This window comes from Fundulus heteroclitus, chromosome 2, assembly GCF_011125445.2.
Source record: "Fundulus heteroclitus isolate FHET01 chromosome 2, MU-UCD_Fhet_4.1, whole genome shotgun sequence".
NCBI lineage: Eukaryota > Metazoa > Chordata > Actinopteri > Cyprinodontiformes > Fundulidae > Fundulus > Fundulus heteroclitus.
The window spans coordinates 9027453-9046755 of NC_046362.1; the positions used below are offsets into that span (position 1 = coordinate 9027453).

General features: G+C 41.8%; 1 protein-coding gene across 1 annotated transcript in view; it reads right to left on the minus strand.

The window, feature by feature from the left end:
• LOC105929487 (catalase-like) overlaps positions 1 to 18704 on the minus strand; it is a 44180-nt gene extending 25476 nt beyond the window's left edge. The window contains exons 1-3 of the mRNA XM_036144918.1: positions 18539 to 18704; positions 17602 to 17732; positions 17403 to 17507 (exon numbers count right to left, since the gene is read on the minus strand). Of these exons, the coding sequence (XP_036000811.1) occupies positions 17403 to 17507; positions 17602 to 17732; positions 18539 to 18704 (402 nt within the window). The remainder of the gene's footprint in view (positions 1 to 17402; positions 17508 to 17601; positions 17733 to 18538) is intronic.
• Between the last annotated feature and the right edge of the window lie 599 nt (positions 18705 to 19303).

Here is a 19303-nt window from a genome sequence, read left to right on the forward strand (position 1 = left end):
CTGAAATTTGTCTGAAAGGAGTGTGAATTGGGACGTGCAGCCAGACACGCTGGAAAAACCGCAGACAGTCAGCTGACTGTAAGGGGATGACGCGGTCTGCTCATGCGCTCTTCATTATCAGATAACCGGGACAGAAAAAAACAGGCCAAGACCACACCAGGAACTGGTCTGCATTTAGTGCGGTCCGGTTATGTCTAGCTCGGTTCGGTTCAGTCTGCTTACCGTTTATTAAGTGTTATCTCGGTTACCGAGCTCGGACTGGTCTCGGCTCGGTTAAAAAAGGGTAGTGTAAACAGGGGCTACAGAGCTAGTCATTTTTAAACATTTGAACACTGAAAAAATAGTGTTGTCGTAAGCCACCTGTTTCTGCACACACAAATAAGTATTTGATAAATGTGCATTTAAACATACATGCATAGCTAAGCGTGCACGGAGTGGATCTTGTGTTATTTTGAAAGTTTTGTTGTAACTGGTGTTTGTTGTTTTGTGTTAGCAAAATGGAGCCAGAACGTCTCACATCTGAAGCTACACCTATGGTGAACCAGGCAGACACAGAGAGGCAGAAGGTTGTCGTAGCCAACCTCATCAGCTTATCTGTAGATGAGTGGAGTCATTTAAATAGTTTTAATCTTGCTGCATGTTATGAAAAGATTAAGGAACTAGTGAATTTCATTTGAAACCTTACTAAAAGCACTCTGATTCAAGAGGTTTCGGGACAGCTTACATTGTTATATCAGCGTAAGTCACAACTAGAAGATGAAAAATATTCTCAGTTGCAGGCAGACTATCAGACGACTCTGCAGAGAGTCACTTTCTCAATTTGTGGCAAATATTTGTATCTATAAGAACTAAACTGGAGACTCCACAAAAGAAATCTGACATGTTTTGTGTTCTAAATAGCACAATGTTTATTGTTTTTTATTTATCAAACAAGTTTTTCATTCATCTGAGCTAAGACAGACTTTAAAGATTTTATATAAGTAAACTTCACACAAATTATGTTCTTCTTTACCACCATAAACCTTACAACAAGTTCTACAGTTTCAGTTTTATTTTGGTACCAAAGCAAAGCCAGAACAACATCTTCATCGTACAATATTAGTAATAGTTGAGAGTTGATTAGTAATATCCATAGCGGTAATTGTTACTATTGTTTTTATGGTTTACTACCACAGCCAGAACTCCAACCACCTTCTGGTCTCTGGCCTGAAAGCAGCAAAAACATTTTTTTTTAAACTGGACACTTACAGGGAACACTGAACAAATCCTTATTATCTGCTGAAACTTTGCCTTTGGCAGCAATGATCATTGTTTTCTCTGTTGTTGAAAGTAGGACTGATCAGCATTAAAAGGAGAAGTCCCTTTTTCTCCAAAGTAAAGAGCTTTGAGACATGAGTTCCTACATAGTCAAGGGGGAGTCTTGAATTCAATCTTTCACATCAAAACGAAAATATGGCATGTAAAAAGTTTATATATTGCTACTCTATTACTTACTCCATCATATGAAAAATGTAAATTTGGGTCAGACAGACAAAAAGCTTTTCGCATTGGTTTTTTATAGGTAGGTGGGACTTTTGTTGTTGACAGTTTGAGTTTTTATCCTGGTCATTTTTTTCTCTTCAATTTTCAACTTACTAAAACTCTCTAAGTTTACCTGAATGGGAAAAACAAACTGAAGAAATTTTTGTGGAAAATGATTCAGATAAACTTACCTTGAAAGAAAAAATGAGAGCCACCAATCCAAGGCAGCATAAGTTTGCGTAGACAAAGGAACACAGCGACCAAACAAGATGGTCTTTTTGGGGCTCTGACGGATGTTCATAGTGCTGAACTACTCTAGGACCTCCAGGCTGTCCATGGAACCCATCATTACCCTGGCCTGCAGTGCAACAGCCTCAGGAGGGTAAGCTTCAGTGGGGTAACCAGGATTCATCATTCTCAGCTCAGCTGCACTTTGAGGCATATGAAGAATCTACTGAAGAATTGACACACTGCCTCGAGTGGGTTTCCTTTTTATGAAGCTTGTGGTCAAAAGTGGAATTTTAATAAGCCCCAGCCCCCAGTAGAAGGGGAAGAACGTAACATTTCAGCAACTACACACTATTTAAATAATAATTTATTAATCATAATGATTCCACACAAATTCTGAAGAAAGACTGAAAAGAAATGTTACTTTATTTCAGTATTTTATTTTAAACATAAATTCAGAAAAACACCTTTAGGCCAAGCCCCCAGTACTGGAGAGCGGCAGCTAGGGGTTTAAGAGGTTTAATTTTAACCACTGAACAGCAAAGTGCCAAACACACCAACACTTTTTTAATTTCAAGTTGCTGTTCATAGCCTACAGATTTGCTTGTGCAGCCATCTTTCAGTCTGATTTATGAATTACTCTCAGACCAATTAATAACTACAATTCTTTTGAACATTTAAACATAGTTTCTCTCATCAAAACTGCAAAGCAATAAAAACTCTTCTGTTTGTTGTTTTGTGTCGTCCACCAGGCCTTTACTCTCACTTTTTAGATGAGTTCTCAGACTTCTAATCTGATTTAGTGTTAAACATTGACAAGATCGTTGTAGTGGGGGGACTTTTGCATTCATGTTGACACTGAATGACACTCCTCAGTATCACATAAATGCCCAGCAGATGCAGCAATGTTGTTTCTTCCTGTTCACAAATTTTACAGAGACTGAGTCACTTCCTCATTGCGTTTTGCATTAGACAATGTAGCCACCTTGAAAGAGAAGATAATTATTCATAGGAAGCTAACTCACTGGTTTAATTTAGAGCTGCATTCTTTAATGCACAACTTTAGGAAATTGGAGAGAAAATGGCACTCTACACATCTAGAGGAATCTTATCTAATCTGGAAAAATATTCTACTGCTGTAGAAAAAAAATACTTTGCAGAGTTAGAGCAGCATATTTTCATCATTAAAAGAGGAGGATAAAAATAGCCCAAGGTTTCTCTTTCATCCATAAAGTTTTTTATGGATGAAAATGAACTAAAATCACAACCGCTCCATAACACTCTCTGTGCTTGCAACACAGGTGTTGTCTTTCTATGGTTTTGCATATATGGTAAAGAGAAGTGTTTTCCCCTTTTCATCTGGGGGGAAAAATAAGGCTCAAAATGCAATAAAAAGAGTTTAACACACCTTGTCTAAACTCCTCAGAAGTTTGGATATGTTCATTTGAATTATTAATTTATTTATGTGCAGTAATGTTGTAAACTTGTAAAGACTGTTCCAAAGTGCCTCACGGCCATGGGAGCTATGAACATTGGATGAAGGACATGGAATTACAGCCCTGCAAGGAAGGGGCTTCAAAGCAGGATGCCTGGCTCCTACAAAACTGAACTCCAAATTGCCAAATTCAATCCCAAAAATCTATTTATTTCCTGCAGTTTGTCACAGCAGGCAACATCAGAGAGCCACTGCACTGTTGCTGGCCAAACTTCAAACTATAACTAAAGCTAAGTCTGTTCCTGCAGAATCAGCCAACGGAGCAAGCAGCCACCATAGATGCTCTGTCCCACTAGTAAGCCGTGCAGAAGCAGCCTGGAGCGGGTACAAGAGACAGCAGTCCCTTCTTCCATCGCTACCGGCCCAGTGGATGGATGTCACCAGGACAGGACACATTAAAGGATGAGATATGGCAGAGAACACCGGGAAAGTTAGTTTAAGATAAAACTATTTTGTGTTTTCTTGCCTCTTCAAGGCCTACAGATGCGTGTGCGTTATAACAACAGTCTGTGTGTCTCCATTGGTGTGTGTGTCTACATTTTAGCCTACCTACTAAACGTAAAGCCATTAGTTATAATGCAAAAAAGAATAAAAAGAAATGTTTACAGAAAACTTGTGCACAACAGCTAAACAGCCACACTTGGTTCATATCTCATGGTTTGTTGCACCATGAGTCAACCTGTACACACACACACATCCTCTTGACTAATGCAGCAACACCGATAAAAATACAACAACCGTCCTCCTGGGATCCTGAACTCAGTGCTGTTAAAAACAATTCTTATTTTAAAAGCCGAAATTACAACTCCATTATTTTCTACTTTACTCTCTGACTATGAGGTGTTTCTGTAATCGGTCTCTGTAATCTTTAAAGAAAACATATGAAGAAAAATGTATCAAATAAAACCCACTATAAACACATTTCTTGAAATTTTGTCCACAAAAACGTCACCTTGTGCAAACATTCAGTTTATCTTATGCTCGTATGTCTGTGCACATGGACCACTTTGCCACAGAAACAGACCTTTCTATCTTATCCCGACTGTCCGCCAGATTCACAATTGCTCATGCACAGGTCGAGAATTTTATACCAACATGGTGACGTGTGACCCCCAGTGACACCTTTAAGTCCATATAGTCACGTGACAATGACAGTTCAGTCTCTTTTCATCTTCTCGCATCCAGGTTGAACAGGTGGTGAGACATTGATTATTTGCTTGTCTCTGGTAGGCTCGAGACTATGGTCAGAGCTGCGAGGATCATCTTGCCTCCAGAGGCTGCGAGCTCTTCTTCGATACAACTTTGTTCTTCGATTAGTAAGTTGTTTTTCCTTTGATCGGCAGGAGCGGGGACGTGTTTGCTTCCCGTGTCGATTTCCCTATTGCTGGTGGTAAGGCGTTTGCCGATTCTGACCAGTTGGTTTGCTTGGCCATATTGGCTTGTAGTTCTTATATTGCAGCCGTTTTCGCAATTGCTTTTTCTCTATATTGTGCCATATCTGGCTTGTCTTTGTTTTATTGTCGTAGCCGCCTGAGACGCCGCGACCCAGGAGGGTCCGTGGTCGGCCCGAGACGCCGCGACCCAGGAGGGTCCGTGGTCGGCCCGAGACGCCGCGACCCAGGAGGGTCCACGGTCGGCCCGAGACGCCGTGACCCAGCTGGGTCCGTGATGCAGCAACCCAGGGTGGCCCACAGCTGCCCCACGATGCATGGATTCAGGAACATCGTAGCAACCTGGTTCCTCGTCGCGGCAAAAGAGGACGGAGTGGTCTTGAGGCAACTCGACGGATTGGTATGCCCTTAGGGCCAAGTAAGGGGTCCAAGACGCTGAGGCCCCTGAAAGACCCTAGTGTCTCCAGGATTCCCCTAAAGCGCTCACCTCCATCCGCTCATCTCACTGTTCTTGAGAGTTTGTTTGAACTTTGTCACTGACTGTCACTCTCGGAGCCACTCCGGAGACTGATTATTAGACTTTTCTTTTCCAAGGGACTGGAACCGCCAACACTATGTGACCCGGCGGCGCCGCCAATAGCCTGTGATCTGGCGCCGCTGCCAGTAGCCTGTGATCCGGCGCCACCAGTAGCCTTTAGCCAGGCACCACCTTTAGCCTTTAGCCAGGCGCCGTTTATAGCCTTTAGTCAGGCTTGCTTTTGTTCCATTGTGCAGTTAATACATTTTTGACTTGTCTTATTTTAATTTATTTTCTTTTGCATGTTCTTTGAGTAGCGAGTAGTGTTTCCTAGTGCTTTATTAAGTAGAATAATTGCTGCAACAGTGAATCATTAGTTTAATAAATAATAAGCTTCTGTGTGCCCACAGAAGCTCAAGCGGCTGCAGACACACACACATTACTCAATCATATAGACCTATTTGGTAGTGATGGGTCGATGAGGCGTCATGAAACGTTTCGACACATTGCAACTCTGTGCCGATACTGTGCCGATACTGTGTCACTGAATACTGACACCTGCTGGACCTTAAAAATCCCTACAGGCAACCTGTTTGACAGAGTTAACTGACACTGATTTGATGACCAAGTATACACAATACAATTTAAATCATTGTATGTTGCATTGTATTATTTTATATTTTCATTTGAATTAAACATATATTTGATTTTTTTTAGATACAGTCAATAAATAATGTGAAGGAGGATGCTTGTGGACTGGCTTTTTTATTTTTTTTTACAAATGGTTGATCGGGCGCTGTGTTTAGTTACCTGACTGATATCATCTGTTCTGAAATCGGACATGCTGAGTATGACAAAGGGAGGAAAAACTACTCAGAGTAGCAGCTTTCTACTCAGTGTAGATCAGCCGTTTTTTCTGAAACGACGCTCAGAACAAAGACGCACAGCGCAACCCGCACAACCAAAAAAGCGTTGCAGAACCCATCCATCAGTGGTGCGCTCCGATCAGCACCTGGCGCTCACAGAGCGAGACTGTGGTACAACACCATCACACCAGAGTTGCAAAATAGTTAAAAATTAACCTTTATTAACCGTTATTTTGTTTACAGTTCAGCTTGGATTTTCTTTACTGCGCAGCATAGCTCTGCTGTGCGCGCTGCTGTGCGCGAATGCACACGCGTGCAGCTTAGAGGGAACAGAAACAGTTTGGCGCGTCAGTCAGTTCGAAACAGGTGCTGTATTGGTCACGTGACCGAAACAGTTCCTGTATCGGTCACGTGACTTTTCCGTAGCAATACACACATCGACACGGGTTTCGCTCTATGAGACCGACACATGCGCCGACGCATCGGTGTTGCCGGACCCATCACTACTATTTGGTCTTCGTGTGAACTGGCAGAAGTGCAACTTAGTTCCATCTCAAGAGGTAATGTTTCTTGGGATCACGATGGACTCCCTCACTATGACTGCTCGCCCTTCTCCTCAGTGTGTCGAGGGCATTCTGCAAATGCTGCCCGCCTTTCTGCCCGGCCATACACCCCCCTTTATTGCTTATTTTCGTCTGTTGGGCAAGCTGACTGCTGCCGCTACAGTAATACCCCTGGGACTGTTGTCTCTGCGACCACTGCAGATGTGGCTCAACAGCCTAAGGCTGGACCCTTCTCGTAAACTGCACCATTGCAGGAAACCGCAGGTGTCCTCTCTGTGCTTCACATCACTGGCTCAGTGGTGAGATGCAGTGTTTAGGACAAAGGGGGTTCCACTGGGTTCGATGCCGCTCGACTAGACAGTCTCTACCGACGCATCCACCACCGGATGGAGGGCATCGTCTCCGCAGGAAAATCTGCAGCACATCAACGCCTTAGAGTTGGAGGCTCTGCAGCGGGCGTTGCAACACTCCCTCCCAGACCTGCAAGGAAGGCATGTCCTGGTGCGGTCGGACAATACCTTAGTGGTTTTTCATATAAACTATCAAGGGGGAACACGGTCGATAACATTGCTGAGGCTGATCCAGAAGCTGTTGACCTGAGCAGCCCCTCTTTTTGCCAGCCTGAGGGCAGCCCACATGCCAGGGGTGCAGGATGTTCCGGCCGATATTCTGTCTTGGGGATGCCCACCAATGGGGGAGTGGAAGCTCCACCCCGATGTGGTGGGGGTCATTTGGGAGAGGTACGGCAAAGCAGCTGTGGATCTATTTGGGTCCGGAGAGATGACACATTGCCCGCTTTGGTTCTCCCTGGCAGACAATGCCAGTCCCCTGGGTCAGGATGCACTGGCACACGACTGACCAAGAGTGCTGCTCTACGCTTTTCCGCCGCTTCCCGTGATAGGCCCAACACTTCTGAGGGTCCTTCAAGAGGGGTATCAGGTCCTTCTCGTGGCCTCCCGGTGGCCAGGGAGAACCTGGTTTTCACTGCTGCACAGGCTCTGTTGCAGCTCTCCGATGCCTCTTCCCCACAGGAAGGACCTTCTGTCACAGCTGGTGGGTGAGATCCTGCATCCAATTCCAGTCACCTCCAACTCTGGGTTTGGCTGCTACGGGGCCCGGCGTTTCCCTCTCAGAGTATGACGGAGACATCGGACATACAATGACTAATGCCAGGGCCCCTTCCACACGACTGGTGTACACCCATAAGTGGAAGGTTTTTAGCAGCTGTTGTAATGCAAGACATGAGGACTGTGATATTTTATTATTGGCCTAATCCTACTTCGCTACTAAAGGCCCATTTTTACCCCGGTTTAAGATTTGACAATAAAATAAGGAATCATTGATCAGAGGTAGAACGGTTCAAATACATATTTAATTCATAGAAATTAAATATGGAGACAGAGTTACATACCATTACAAGATGTTGTTCTCACCGGTGGATAAGTCTATCTGTCTGAAGTAAGTTTTACCAAGACATTCCTTTTATTAACTTTAAACTCCTCCTGCATGGCTCAGAGGTAGGATGACTGACCCCCTCTCCTGCTGACCACCCCCTCAGGGCAATAAAACTCCATGTTTATCTTACGCTGGAGCAGGAAAGGACAGACCCAACTCTGCTTTCCTCAGTAACCCTAACTAAGATATATTTTTAATTCTCAACAACCCCTCTGTTTTGATCCCTCAAAGATCAAACCAATAACTAGGCTAAACTAAGTCTATGTCTTGAAACCCTTAAACAAAATGTAAATAGTAAGATGTAATATTGTAACTCACTGTCCCCTCTGTTGGCGACTTATGAAATCAAATGAAGTTCAAATGTTCCCCTTAAATGTAAAATAACCCAAGTATAAGCTAAAAAGCTACTAAACCTATCTGAATCTCTAACCTACTAGAATTAAGAAAAGTAAGCACCTTTATCCGAGAGGTGCAAGGCTAAGATAAATGTGCAACTACCAGAAACTATTATATGATCTAACTATGACTTTAAGAGTCCTAACCTAGATTAACAAATTGCTTCTTAGAAATAAAGATAACCCATGAAAGCACTACACTCAGATCAAACCACAGAATAAAAAACAGATTTTCGTGCAATGCAAAACCAAGATTCTAACAATACTAATATTGAACACCTTATGAATATGGAACTTATAAGACATATGCAGTGGTTACAAAACTCTCATTTTCTTTTTTCTCTTTTACAAAATGCATTCAATTGTGGTCATGATGTCTTGCATCTCGGAGATGTCTTCTTCTCGCCTTTAAAGAAGATGGTTTAAAGAGTCAGTGTTCCAACCGCGGTCTCCACAGAACTGTATGTTAATCTTTATTAAAAATAAAAAACGAAAACAAAATAAAATTCCAGCTGCCCCTCCGTAGGTGGCTCTGCGAGATAAGTTGTTCCGGTGATGTCTCCCTGGAAACCTCTGGTGGCTGGTACACACGGCTCCTGGAGTCTGATGGGCCCCTGACCTCTGGCCCACCACATCTGCTTGTCGATAACCTTAGCGTGCACTCCGAAGTCGGGGGTGACTGAACTCCCCCTCCCATTCCTGAACTCTCCTAATGTAATGTCTCCAACACAACCTGAAACTTACACGACAATCGTTTAAATATCAAATGTTGTGTGCTACCTGTAATTCCGGAGGTTGACTTCTGGTCCCGAAAAGCTCCTTTCAGTCATATGGAATCATATCCTGTAATGAAATTAACTGAACACTCCCAAAAGAAACACACTTCACAGCTTTTTTCACCCCATTTCCAATTTACGTCTGTGCACAGAACTATAGTCAATTGTGTTTAGAATTCTCCCCATTAATCTGAACCAACCTTCTTGTTGTTTCTTCTCCATCCTATGAGAAACCTATTTTAGAAATGTAATAGTTAATGAGACATTTTATTGCAATTCCTCTTTCCTCGTCCTTACGCTGTCCTGTAAGAAAATGCAACGACCACACAAATACGTTACTCTCTGGTGAAGATTCCCCTGTCTGTAAAATAAAAAATTAGTTAATGCAGTTGTGAAATCAAAGTATAGTAACGAGACGCATTTGGGGCCCGTTTGTGCTGGACCAACCTTTTGTCTAAGTTTCCTTGAGACAGTGAGTCTGCTGCCTAACCTTTGACCGTTAAATTTAATCTAGCTTGGTTCCTGGCTTGTTTCCTGGAAGTTAACTAAAACAATGAAAAGCCTCATGTAAGCATTTTTAACAGCGTTATCTGCTCACAAGACTGTCATATGGCCTCGGTGCATCCTGGGATGTACACATGCCCACTGAAGTGTGAAAACACCCTTTGTTCTACATACATCCTCATCTGTTTAGGTCACTGGGTTAAGGTTAACATCTATATTACTTTAAACTACATTATTATATGTAAGTGATTATATTTCCATAACACTGTTATCCTGTAAGAATGTCAGAATGTTCTCTGGATTAAAGATTAAAGATTACCATTCAGCAGTCACTCCACACAAAACCTTTCAGCAGTCACCACACCTCACTTCTGTACCATTTACTCAGATGTCTATGCTGTAAAAAAGTTCCTATTTTTAATCTGAGAGGAAAAGCAAACCCTCATTTTGTTTTATCCAGTTGTTACAAATCCTCATCCAGTTTACTGCAACAGATATACGTGGCTTTGAATCCTTAACAAACCTACCTGACAAACCAATGATTTTAAAGTAAACTAAATATGCATTAAGTTACCCTCTGTTGATCTCTGTTTTATCCAGTTTTTTGTAGTTTATGTAGTTTTTCTGTTTAATTTAACATTCACTTTATTGTCCTGCCTAAACTGTTTAAGCCTTTTTCCAAGAACCCCCTCATATAATCTATCTGTAGCAGATTCGTGGTGTCTGACACTCCGCTAATTAAATCTAATTTATAGTTCTGTTTTGGAAGTCACTTAACAAACATTCCAAAGAGCCATGGGTAAGGTCTTTTGTGGGAGTTTTCTTTTTGTTTAAACAACCGTTATCTGATTTACAACGCAGTTACATACCTCCGTGGGGTCCTGCACAAGAATCCTTCCCTTAAATTACTTGTGCCAAGGGTTGATATAAAGTTTAAGATCTATATAACTTTACGATATAGTGTTATCATATAAATGTTTATGTCATATCCCTCTGCTTGGAACAAAATTAATTTTGTTACAAAACATTAACAAAGAATAGTATTAGTCACCACAGGGAATCAATTAACTGCAAATAATTATCTGACTTGAAGTATGAAAAACACTGCCCTATATCCCGGATTCAGATCAAAACATAATGCAATTTCATAATCCCACAGTTCTACAAGAAGTCCATCAAAAGTTGTATAAGATCAGTGTACCCATTGAAATAATGATTATTCTAATGTGCTCACAGCAAGTTGATGGTATGAGAATGCTGAACGTTCCAAGGTACTTACATACTGATAAAATATTGGGTTTTACCTGAATAAAACACCTAGTAACGGCAAAGTCTGGTGGAAATCAGATAAGTTTTAGCATGCAACAGTTATATTGTACAATAGAAAAATCTCAATACGTATGAGTTATCAAGAAATAGCCTAACAGATCCGTTTAACCTAAAAAGTGTATCTCTGCAATGAATAGGAAACAAGACGTCTCACCCAAATCACCCATTTGCCTGCTAGTGAGAGGCCCCCTGCGTCATAGAAGCTGATAAGAACTTCCAGTCTGTAAATTTATGGCATGCAGCTGTGAGCTTGCAGCATCACAGAACCCTAAATGTGAAAAATATCCCCACCCCAGTGGATTTTCTGCTAATAATTGTGATGGTAAAATACACCTTCTGCTGTCAATTATGAGCAATACGGTCCTGGACATAATAGAATTAAAACTCATGTTTAAAAGGAACATATCAGTTATATAGTAAAAAATTTTAAGAGACAGTAGTATAGTTTTCAAAACCGCAAACCTGTAGTGCTGGTATCTGCCCAATTGGCTGCCTTAAGAATTTATCACCTGCACCAATCCATTTACCTGGAAGCTTAACAAAAAGTCTGTTATCAGTCTGTGGTCCTCGAGATGGACTGGACTGACATGTACAGCAGATCAGGCAGAAAAGAGATTGGAGCTTAGACGTTGCACTCACAGCTTCCATGTATGGAACTCCACATTTCGTCTCCCACGTGTTGCAGTGATTCGCTGTCGATGCACCTCAGTGACAAAGTTCTGGTCCACGACTCAGAAACTGGATGAGACATTCAACTCCAGTGTATGCAGACAGTCATTTTCCCTTGACAGCTTAGGATCTGTGCTGTTCATAGGCGTTGGCCATTGTTCCAAGGTGAGGAAACATTGTTCACGGGAGCGTTATCCCCTAGATGGGGCACTGACCTTCTTGAAGGTGAGGTGGTATTGGGACTTCTTGCCAGGATTTAGTGATGTGAAACAGTCCTTGGCCCAGTGTCCAGCGTAAGCAACTGTCCCAGATGTGATGGGTGCCCCACGACACACATATCGGCTGTAAATGCTCAGTTTTATTCTTCCAACCCCAAATCGGCACTGATCTGCATCTCATGTCAGACGTGTCCATACTCCAGAACGAACAGACCTGTAACAAAATTAAGATAGAAAAAGAAAAACAGGGGGGAGGAAGCTCCCCCACTTTAAATTAAAATAGAGACAGTTCTCAATGGAATAAGCTGCTTACTATCACTCCTTCCTATATTGTTTTCCAATAACTGTAATTTTACCAACTTTTAGTAATTAACAAACTCAAACATTGTGTATCACCCTTCCTTTGAGTCACAGGCAAATGGTGTATCAAATATTGTCTGAGCGAGCGTATCAAGATTGAAATTCATCAGCTGAGATATCGAAGAGGGCACGTTGTTTTTTTGTTGTAACACTATTACTCTAATTAATTCCCCTAAATTGGACTGATTTATTTAGGATCCACACCTGTGTGTTAGATCCATCCTACTGATTTTTTCAGAAGATATCGAGAGTCCCAGTCAAACTCAGGAACCTTCTGCTAAAGTGTAGAAAGAAAATGCTGTGTAACTCCATCTATCAAGGAAAAAAAAAAAGTATAAAAAACACCAAAAGTACATTTTAAAACAGCTCTAAAATCAGTTATGCGCCTGTGTTTAGTAAATTTTGAAGTCAAATTCTGCCGGCCACAAACAATCACCAGCAACTGATGTTGAAAAGTTCATTCACCAGAATTTGCACATTACCAAATGAACAAAGAAAAAAAAGATTCCTCGGGCTCTAAATTACTGTGTAACAAGGGCATCTGCATTTTGTGGGACCATGAAAATGTGATTACATATAATGAATAATTTGGGGACCGTCCTGTGATGATCCCGTAATATTGTCTATTTCTACTAGGTTTTGGCGCTCTGCAATATCAGTATCTATAATAAAACAATGCAAACCAATAACATTAGTCATAAATTCCTCAATTTTAGCTGGTTCATTTAAGGATCACTTCAAAACTGACTCATGACTAAATGCAGTGTTAACAAAATCGATCAAATCAACCGCAATATCAGTTTGCACACACTATTAAGGTACAGTTTAACCTTAACTTCTAACTCTGTGTAGTTCTGCTTACTTGTGTTTTTTCCCAGGCCCGCAAGCGAGCAAAAGTTTATAGGGTGGCTATTTCCTGCTCCCTATTATTCAGCTAGATTTAAGTCTGATGAATTATATTTATTTATTTATCTATTATAACTAGGGCTATCAAACAATGAAAACCATTTAATCACTATTTAATCGCAAATTATATTTCATGTCTGAAAGTATATATATTCATTAGGCATTTTAAAATGCTATTTTGCAATAGATAATGCTAGTTAAAATTACACTCTAACAGAAGGCATTTTCCCTTTTGTGTTTTCCCAATTTATAATGCCTCAAACAGATGTTCAATGTTCTGCCAAATTTTTTAACAACTTTTCCAAACTTCTAACCACTTTCTAACTTTTAGACTACAGTTCAAAATAAAAAGTTTTCTCCAAAACTCACCAAGACGCAGCAGTTCATGCTCTCCAATGCAACTCACACATACAGCTTGCAGCCAATACCTCAAACGTTTTACTGCATTGAAAGTTCTCCTGCACTTCAACAAACATTATTAATGCATCAACCCTTTTTCCAATGATTTCCAAATTCCCCTTTAGTTTTTATTTTCACCCATATTTTTACTTATCACTTTTACTTAACAAAATTAAACTGCACCCCAGTCATTGCTCTAATCTTGAGGCCCATGCACGCGGAGAAATTCACACCCTCATGAAGACACACACACACACATACACACGCACCCCCACTCTCCGCTGAGTTGCAGGGTACAACCAATCTCTCCTTCTCTCAAAACCATGGATCCCATATTACCGAGACATTCAAAACATCAGACAAGACATAACAAATATAACATTTAAGACAGACAGCCTGGCGCGCGCAGAGGGTCTTCTCCTTTTAATACCCTTCCACTCGACGAAACGTTTCCTTATGTTAAAATCTCCTCGTCTAATCGTCGTGTTCTCGAAAAACCCCGTTTTTCGAAAACTAGAAAACAAACTTCTATTGCTTCCCTGGGATCCCTTTTTTTAATCTCTTATCTTTCTATAACAGCTCACTCTTAAGGTCTTGCTGCTCTTAGCCTCAACTTAAAGATGTTACGTATCTCGGCCGTCCTATTCCCTGCTACTTTTTGAGTGTCCCTAGTTCTCAAGAGGCAGCGCACACCTCAGCCCTAAAATTACCAGTTTGTCAGTCTGGTTGTCGTTTGGCCAATCCTAGAACATATCCCTTTTTTTTGTCTATGTTTTTATCTTTTTTATTTCGTTTTATTTTATTTTTCGCCTCACCATTTCAAGGCTTCTTGGCATTTAGGTTAATATCCAATTCTAAGTTTTTCTGACGTAAACAAACACATAAATCCTATTCAGTCATTTCTCGGTTTCAACATAAATTCCATTCAAACCTAGTTATACCGTTCAGCCTCTGATAGTTTGAGAAGAAAGCTTCTCATTTACAGCAACACTTGATTTAGCCTACATCTAATCTTTAGCCAATAGGAGAATCAAAATCTCCTTACTTTTTTTTCGGGTCGACCCTGTTTTGCTGTAAGTGATTACTTCTTCGTGCCCAAATTCAAAATGTTCCTCCATCTTAATGTCAAAATCCGGGTCACGGCTAACCAAATTGTGATATTTTTATTCTTGGCCTAATCCTGCTTTGCTACTAAAGGCCCATTTTTACCCCAGTTTAAGATTTGACAATAAAATAAGGAATCATTGATCAGAGGTAGAACGGTTTAAGTACATATTTAATTCATAGAAATTAAATATGGAGACAGAGTTACATACCATTACAAGATGTTGTTCTCACCGGTGGATAAGTCTATCTGTCTGAAGTAAGTTTTACCAAGACATTCCTTTTATTAACTTTAAACTCCTCCTGCATGGCTCAGAGGTAGGATGACTGACCCCCTCTCCTGCTGACCACCCCCTCAGGGCAATAAAACTCCATGTTTATCTTACGCTGGAGCAGGAAAGGACAGACCCAACTCTGCTTTCCTCAGTAACCCTAACTAAGATATATTTTTAATTCTCAACAGGACCCTGTACACTGTCCTGTTTCTGTTATTTTTAACGTTCCTTTAAGCACTGTTTTCCCAAGGGTCAGTCTCCATCTACTCTAAAAGTTTGTGTTGCTGCCATCTCTTGCTGGCATTCGCTGGTGAGTGGAGAAACGATAGGCCATAACAAGGATGTTTCTTTGTTTCTAAGAGGTGTCCGACGTTTGAACTCTCCCACATGCCCCGTTGTGCCTGTGTGGAACCTCTCTCTCGTCCTCGCTGCCCCGCAATCTCCTCCATTTGAACCATTGGCAGAGGTGAGCCTTGAGTATGTGTCAAAAAAGACAGCTTTTCTCCTCGCCATGGCTTAAGCGAAGTGGGTGGGTGAGCTGCATGCATTGTCTGTTCACGAGTCCTATTGGCGTTGGAACCCAGCTGGTTCTGGCATTACTCTTTGGCCTGATGTTGTGTTTCTTCCTAAAGAGGCCTCATCTGCGAGCCACACTGTGCCCCTCCAGCTTGCTCGCCTTGATGCAGGTGGGCCTGATGAGCCCTGTTCAGGCACTCGAAGCATATGTCAGACTCACATCTTCTCTGCGGCAGTCTGATAGTCTGTTTGTTTGCTACGCAGGGCCCCGCAAGGGGCATGCCCTTTTCAAAACAGCGTCTTGCACCTTGGATTGTGGACGCGGTAGAACAACTAAGTTGGCCAACCCATTGGAGGGGATCTTATCCCAGCATGCATCATCATCCCAGTGAGGTGGACATGTTGTTGGGGTTGTTTGTTTTCTGTGTGTGATTCCTCGGGACTCTGTTGGTAATCGTCATCTAGTGCTTTAACCACCACCTCTGGCGGTCAGTAGATATGCAGGGTTTCCCGCAGCGCTATCTTGGCGAGGTGGCTGCCTCACCAAACTCACGCTACCGCCTCGTCAACATTCCAAAAAAAAAAAACTAACTCGATATGCTTGCTTTATTTGACGTTAACACGCGTTTTTTTGTTGTTGCTTTCGCGGTTTTTTGTTGTTGCTTTCGCGTGTGCATATAGAGAATGGCAGGGGAAAAAACACATGGATACGCCCCCCCCCCCAACCCCCCCCCCCCCCCCCCCCCCCTTCGCGGGTCGGTCCGCGCAAAACTTGTCGTCCCTCCCCCCAACCCCCCCGCCCCAAATCACCGCTTCACCTAAGCAAATTTCTGCGGGAAACACTGATATGACATAGAACGAAAGTTTCAACTGTAACTATGATTGAATCCTATGAATACTATGACTCCCGGATGACCGCCAGAGCGCTCGGTCCCTTGGAATCATTGTGTTTGCAAGAGGACTGAGCTGTCATTGTCACGTGACTATATGGACTTACTGGTGACACCGGGGGTCACATATGACCATGTTGGTATAAGACTCCACCCAATTAGTTTATTTTCCTACCAGGCTTTCTTTTTATGTCCCTGGTCAAGAATCAGACCGACCAGAGCAGGGTAGGGCCAAAATGTGATGTGAACAGGCCGCTGTTCATTCATTGCTTGTCGTCATTTCAGCTTTTAACTTTTTTGTTCTCTCTCTTTTCTTCTTCATAGTAGGTATACCTGGTCTGGCGTTCTGTTAGCTGTGACATCATCCAGGGAAGACAGATCACCCGCTATTAACATCTAATGTAGAACAGATTACTGGATCAATGTGTGCTTCTGTGCCTTTTTGTCTCTCTTGTTGTGTCTCTGCTCTGTCTTCTCTAACCGCCAGTCGGTCGAGGCAGATGACCGTTCATACTCAGCCTGGTTCTGCTGGAGGTTTTTCCTTCCCGTTAATGAGGAGTTTTTCTTTCCACTGTCGCTTCATGCTTGCTCAGTGTGAGGAATTTCTGCAAAGCCATGGACAATGCAGACGACTCTCCCTGTGGCTCTACGCATCTTCAGGGGTGAATGCTGCTTGTCAAGACTTTGATGCAATAAACTGGTTCCCTTATATAGGAATTTTTTGACCAATCTGTATAATCTGATTGATTTTGATTTTGTAAAGTGCCTTGAGATGACATGTTTCATGAATTGGCGCCATATAAATAAAACTGAATTGAATTGAATATCTCTGAGCACACGGCAGCAATCCTTTCCCAACAGGATTTTTTGGGTCAACATCCCACAATTACCAGTAGCAACTTGATGTGCAAAATTATATTACCAATTCACTCAAGCAAATTTCTTTATTAAAAATACTTAGAAGTGTATGTAATCTTTGACACACACGTTAATGGAAGCCTAAAATTCTGAATATCAGCGGCTACCTGATGCAGACTCTCAGGCCTCAGGCTCCGGAAATCCCACACCATGTCAGGGTCCTTCATGTGGGTTTCAGGGTTGCGCTTCTGGGAATGAATGAAGGATGGAAACTGCAGGAAGAAGGCAGAAATAAATAATAAATAATGTTTTTGATCTTCTCAATGGCATTACTACTTCAAACCCAAATCTTAAATACCAACTTACAAGCATCGCATCCCTGATGAAGAAAATGGGGGTATTATTTCCCGTCAGGTCCCAGTTACCCTCGTCGGTGTAAAACTTTACAGCAAAGCCTCGGGGATCTCGGACGGTGTCAGCAGAACCAGACTCCCCAGCTGAGGATAAGACACGAGAAAGCGTTCCGCTTTACCCATTACCTTGTATCATAAATGATTTGCTTTGATATGATCTAGCTGTGCCATTGACAGGGTTTAAACTCAACCCCATCCCTTCCGATAATGACCTTGCTCATTAGGTGACAGACTTGTTCCCATCTCTATACTGCATTAAAAGTAAATTCAAATCAGCTGCAAGCGCGTCATTGTGAGACACCAAGTATGAACTCAAGTAGCCTCTGCACTAAAAAGACAGACAGATACAAGCAAGGCAATCAGGAAACACAAACATGTAGTTTTCCTAATTCTAATTAAATAAATAAACATTATATGGCATTCATTTTGTTTTATGTGACATAAATCACACTAAGACCTTAAATTTGCTACAGCAGCAACAGAAGGTATTAAAGTTAAAAACAACGCCCTCTGCCATCATGATTAATATTACAACTCTGCAGCTGTATGGTGAAAAACTATAAAGAATGTATATAAAACAATTGGGAAAAAACACATATGCATCTGTAATGTTCTAAAGCAAACTAGTCCGCACTGTTTAGAGGTGGTGGACTTTGATACAACTAACTTACATAACTGATGGGATCTAGCCGTGTCATTGACAAGAGTTTAAATTCAACCCCATCCCTTCAGATAATGACTTAACTCTCTAAGTGGAAATTTATATCAACAGATCATTTGGAGGAGAATTATTCTAAATCAAATGACATATATATATAGGTATGGGCAGAAATAAGTACACAAAGACAAAATGTTACAATACTGAATGGAAATCAAAGGGAATCTCTTACCCACAGTAGAGAAACGGACAGCAATGGGGGTCCTTTTGCCAATATGTTCAAACACCTTGGCATTGCAGTAGTGAGTAATATCGTGAGTGACCTCGAAGTAGACGAACCCCCCCCCCGCATGATGGGACAAAAAATAATAATAAAAATGATATACATGTGTTTTCATTGATGCCTTTATGCTAGATGTTCCAGAGTATCAGCAGTGAGAACAAAAATGTAGCACCTTTTCAAAAGGACTTACTGTTTATCTAAAATCTATGATCTTGATAAAGAAATCCAGCAAAATATAGCTTTGCTCTAAAGCTTACTGAAGTTCATTTTCAACATAGAGATAGTAGAGTTCAGTAGTGCTTTTCATTTATAAAGAGCATTTTCTGAAACATATTTAACCAGTATAGGGCTGCACAGCGGAGCAGTGGGTAGCACTGGTGCCTTGCAGCAAGAAGGTTCAAGGTTCAAATCCAACCCTGGGTCTTTCTGCATGTTCTCCCTGTGCATGCGTGGCTTCTCTCCAGGTACTCCGGCTTCCTCCCACAGTCCAAAAACATGACTGTTAGGTTAATTGGTCTCTCTAAATTGTCCTTAGGTGTGAGTGTGTGCGTGAATGGTTGTTTGTCCTGTTTGTCTCTGTGTTGCCCTGTGACGGACTGGCGACCTGTCCAGGGTGTACCCTGCCTCTCACCCGGTGAACGCTGGAGATAGGCACCAGCAACCCCCGTGACCCCATGAGTGATTAAGTGGGTCAGACGATGGATGGATGGATTT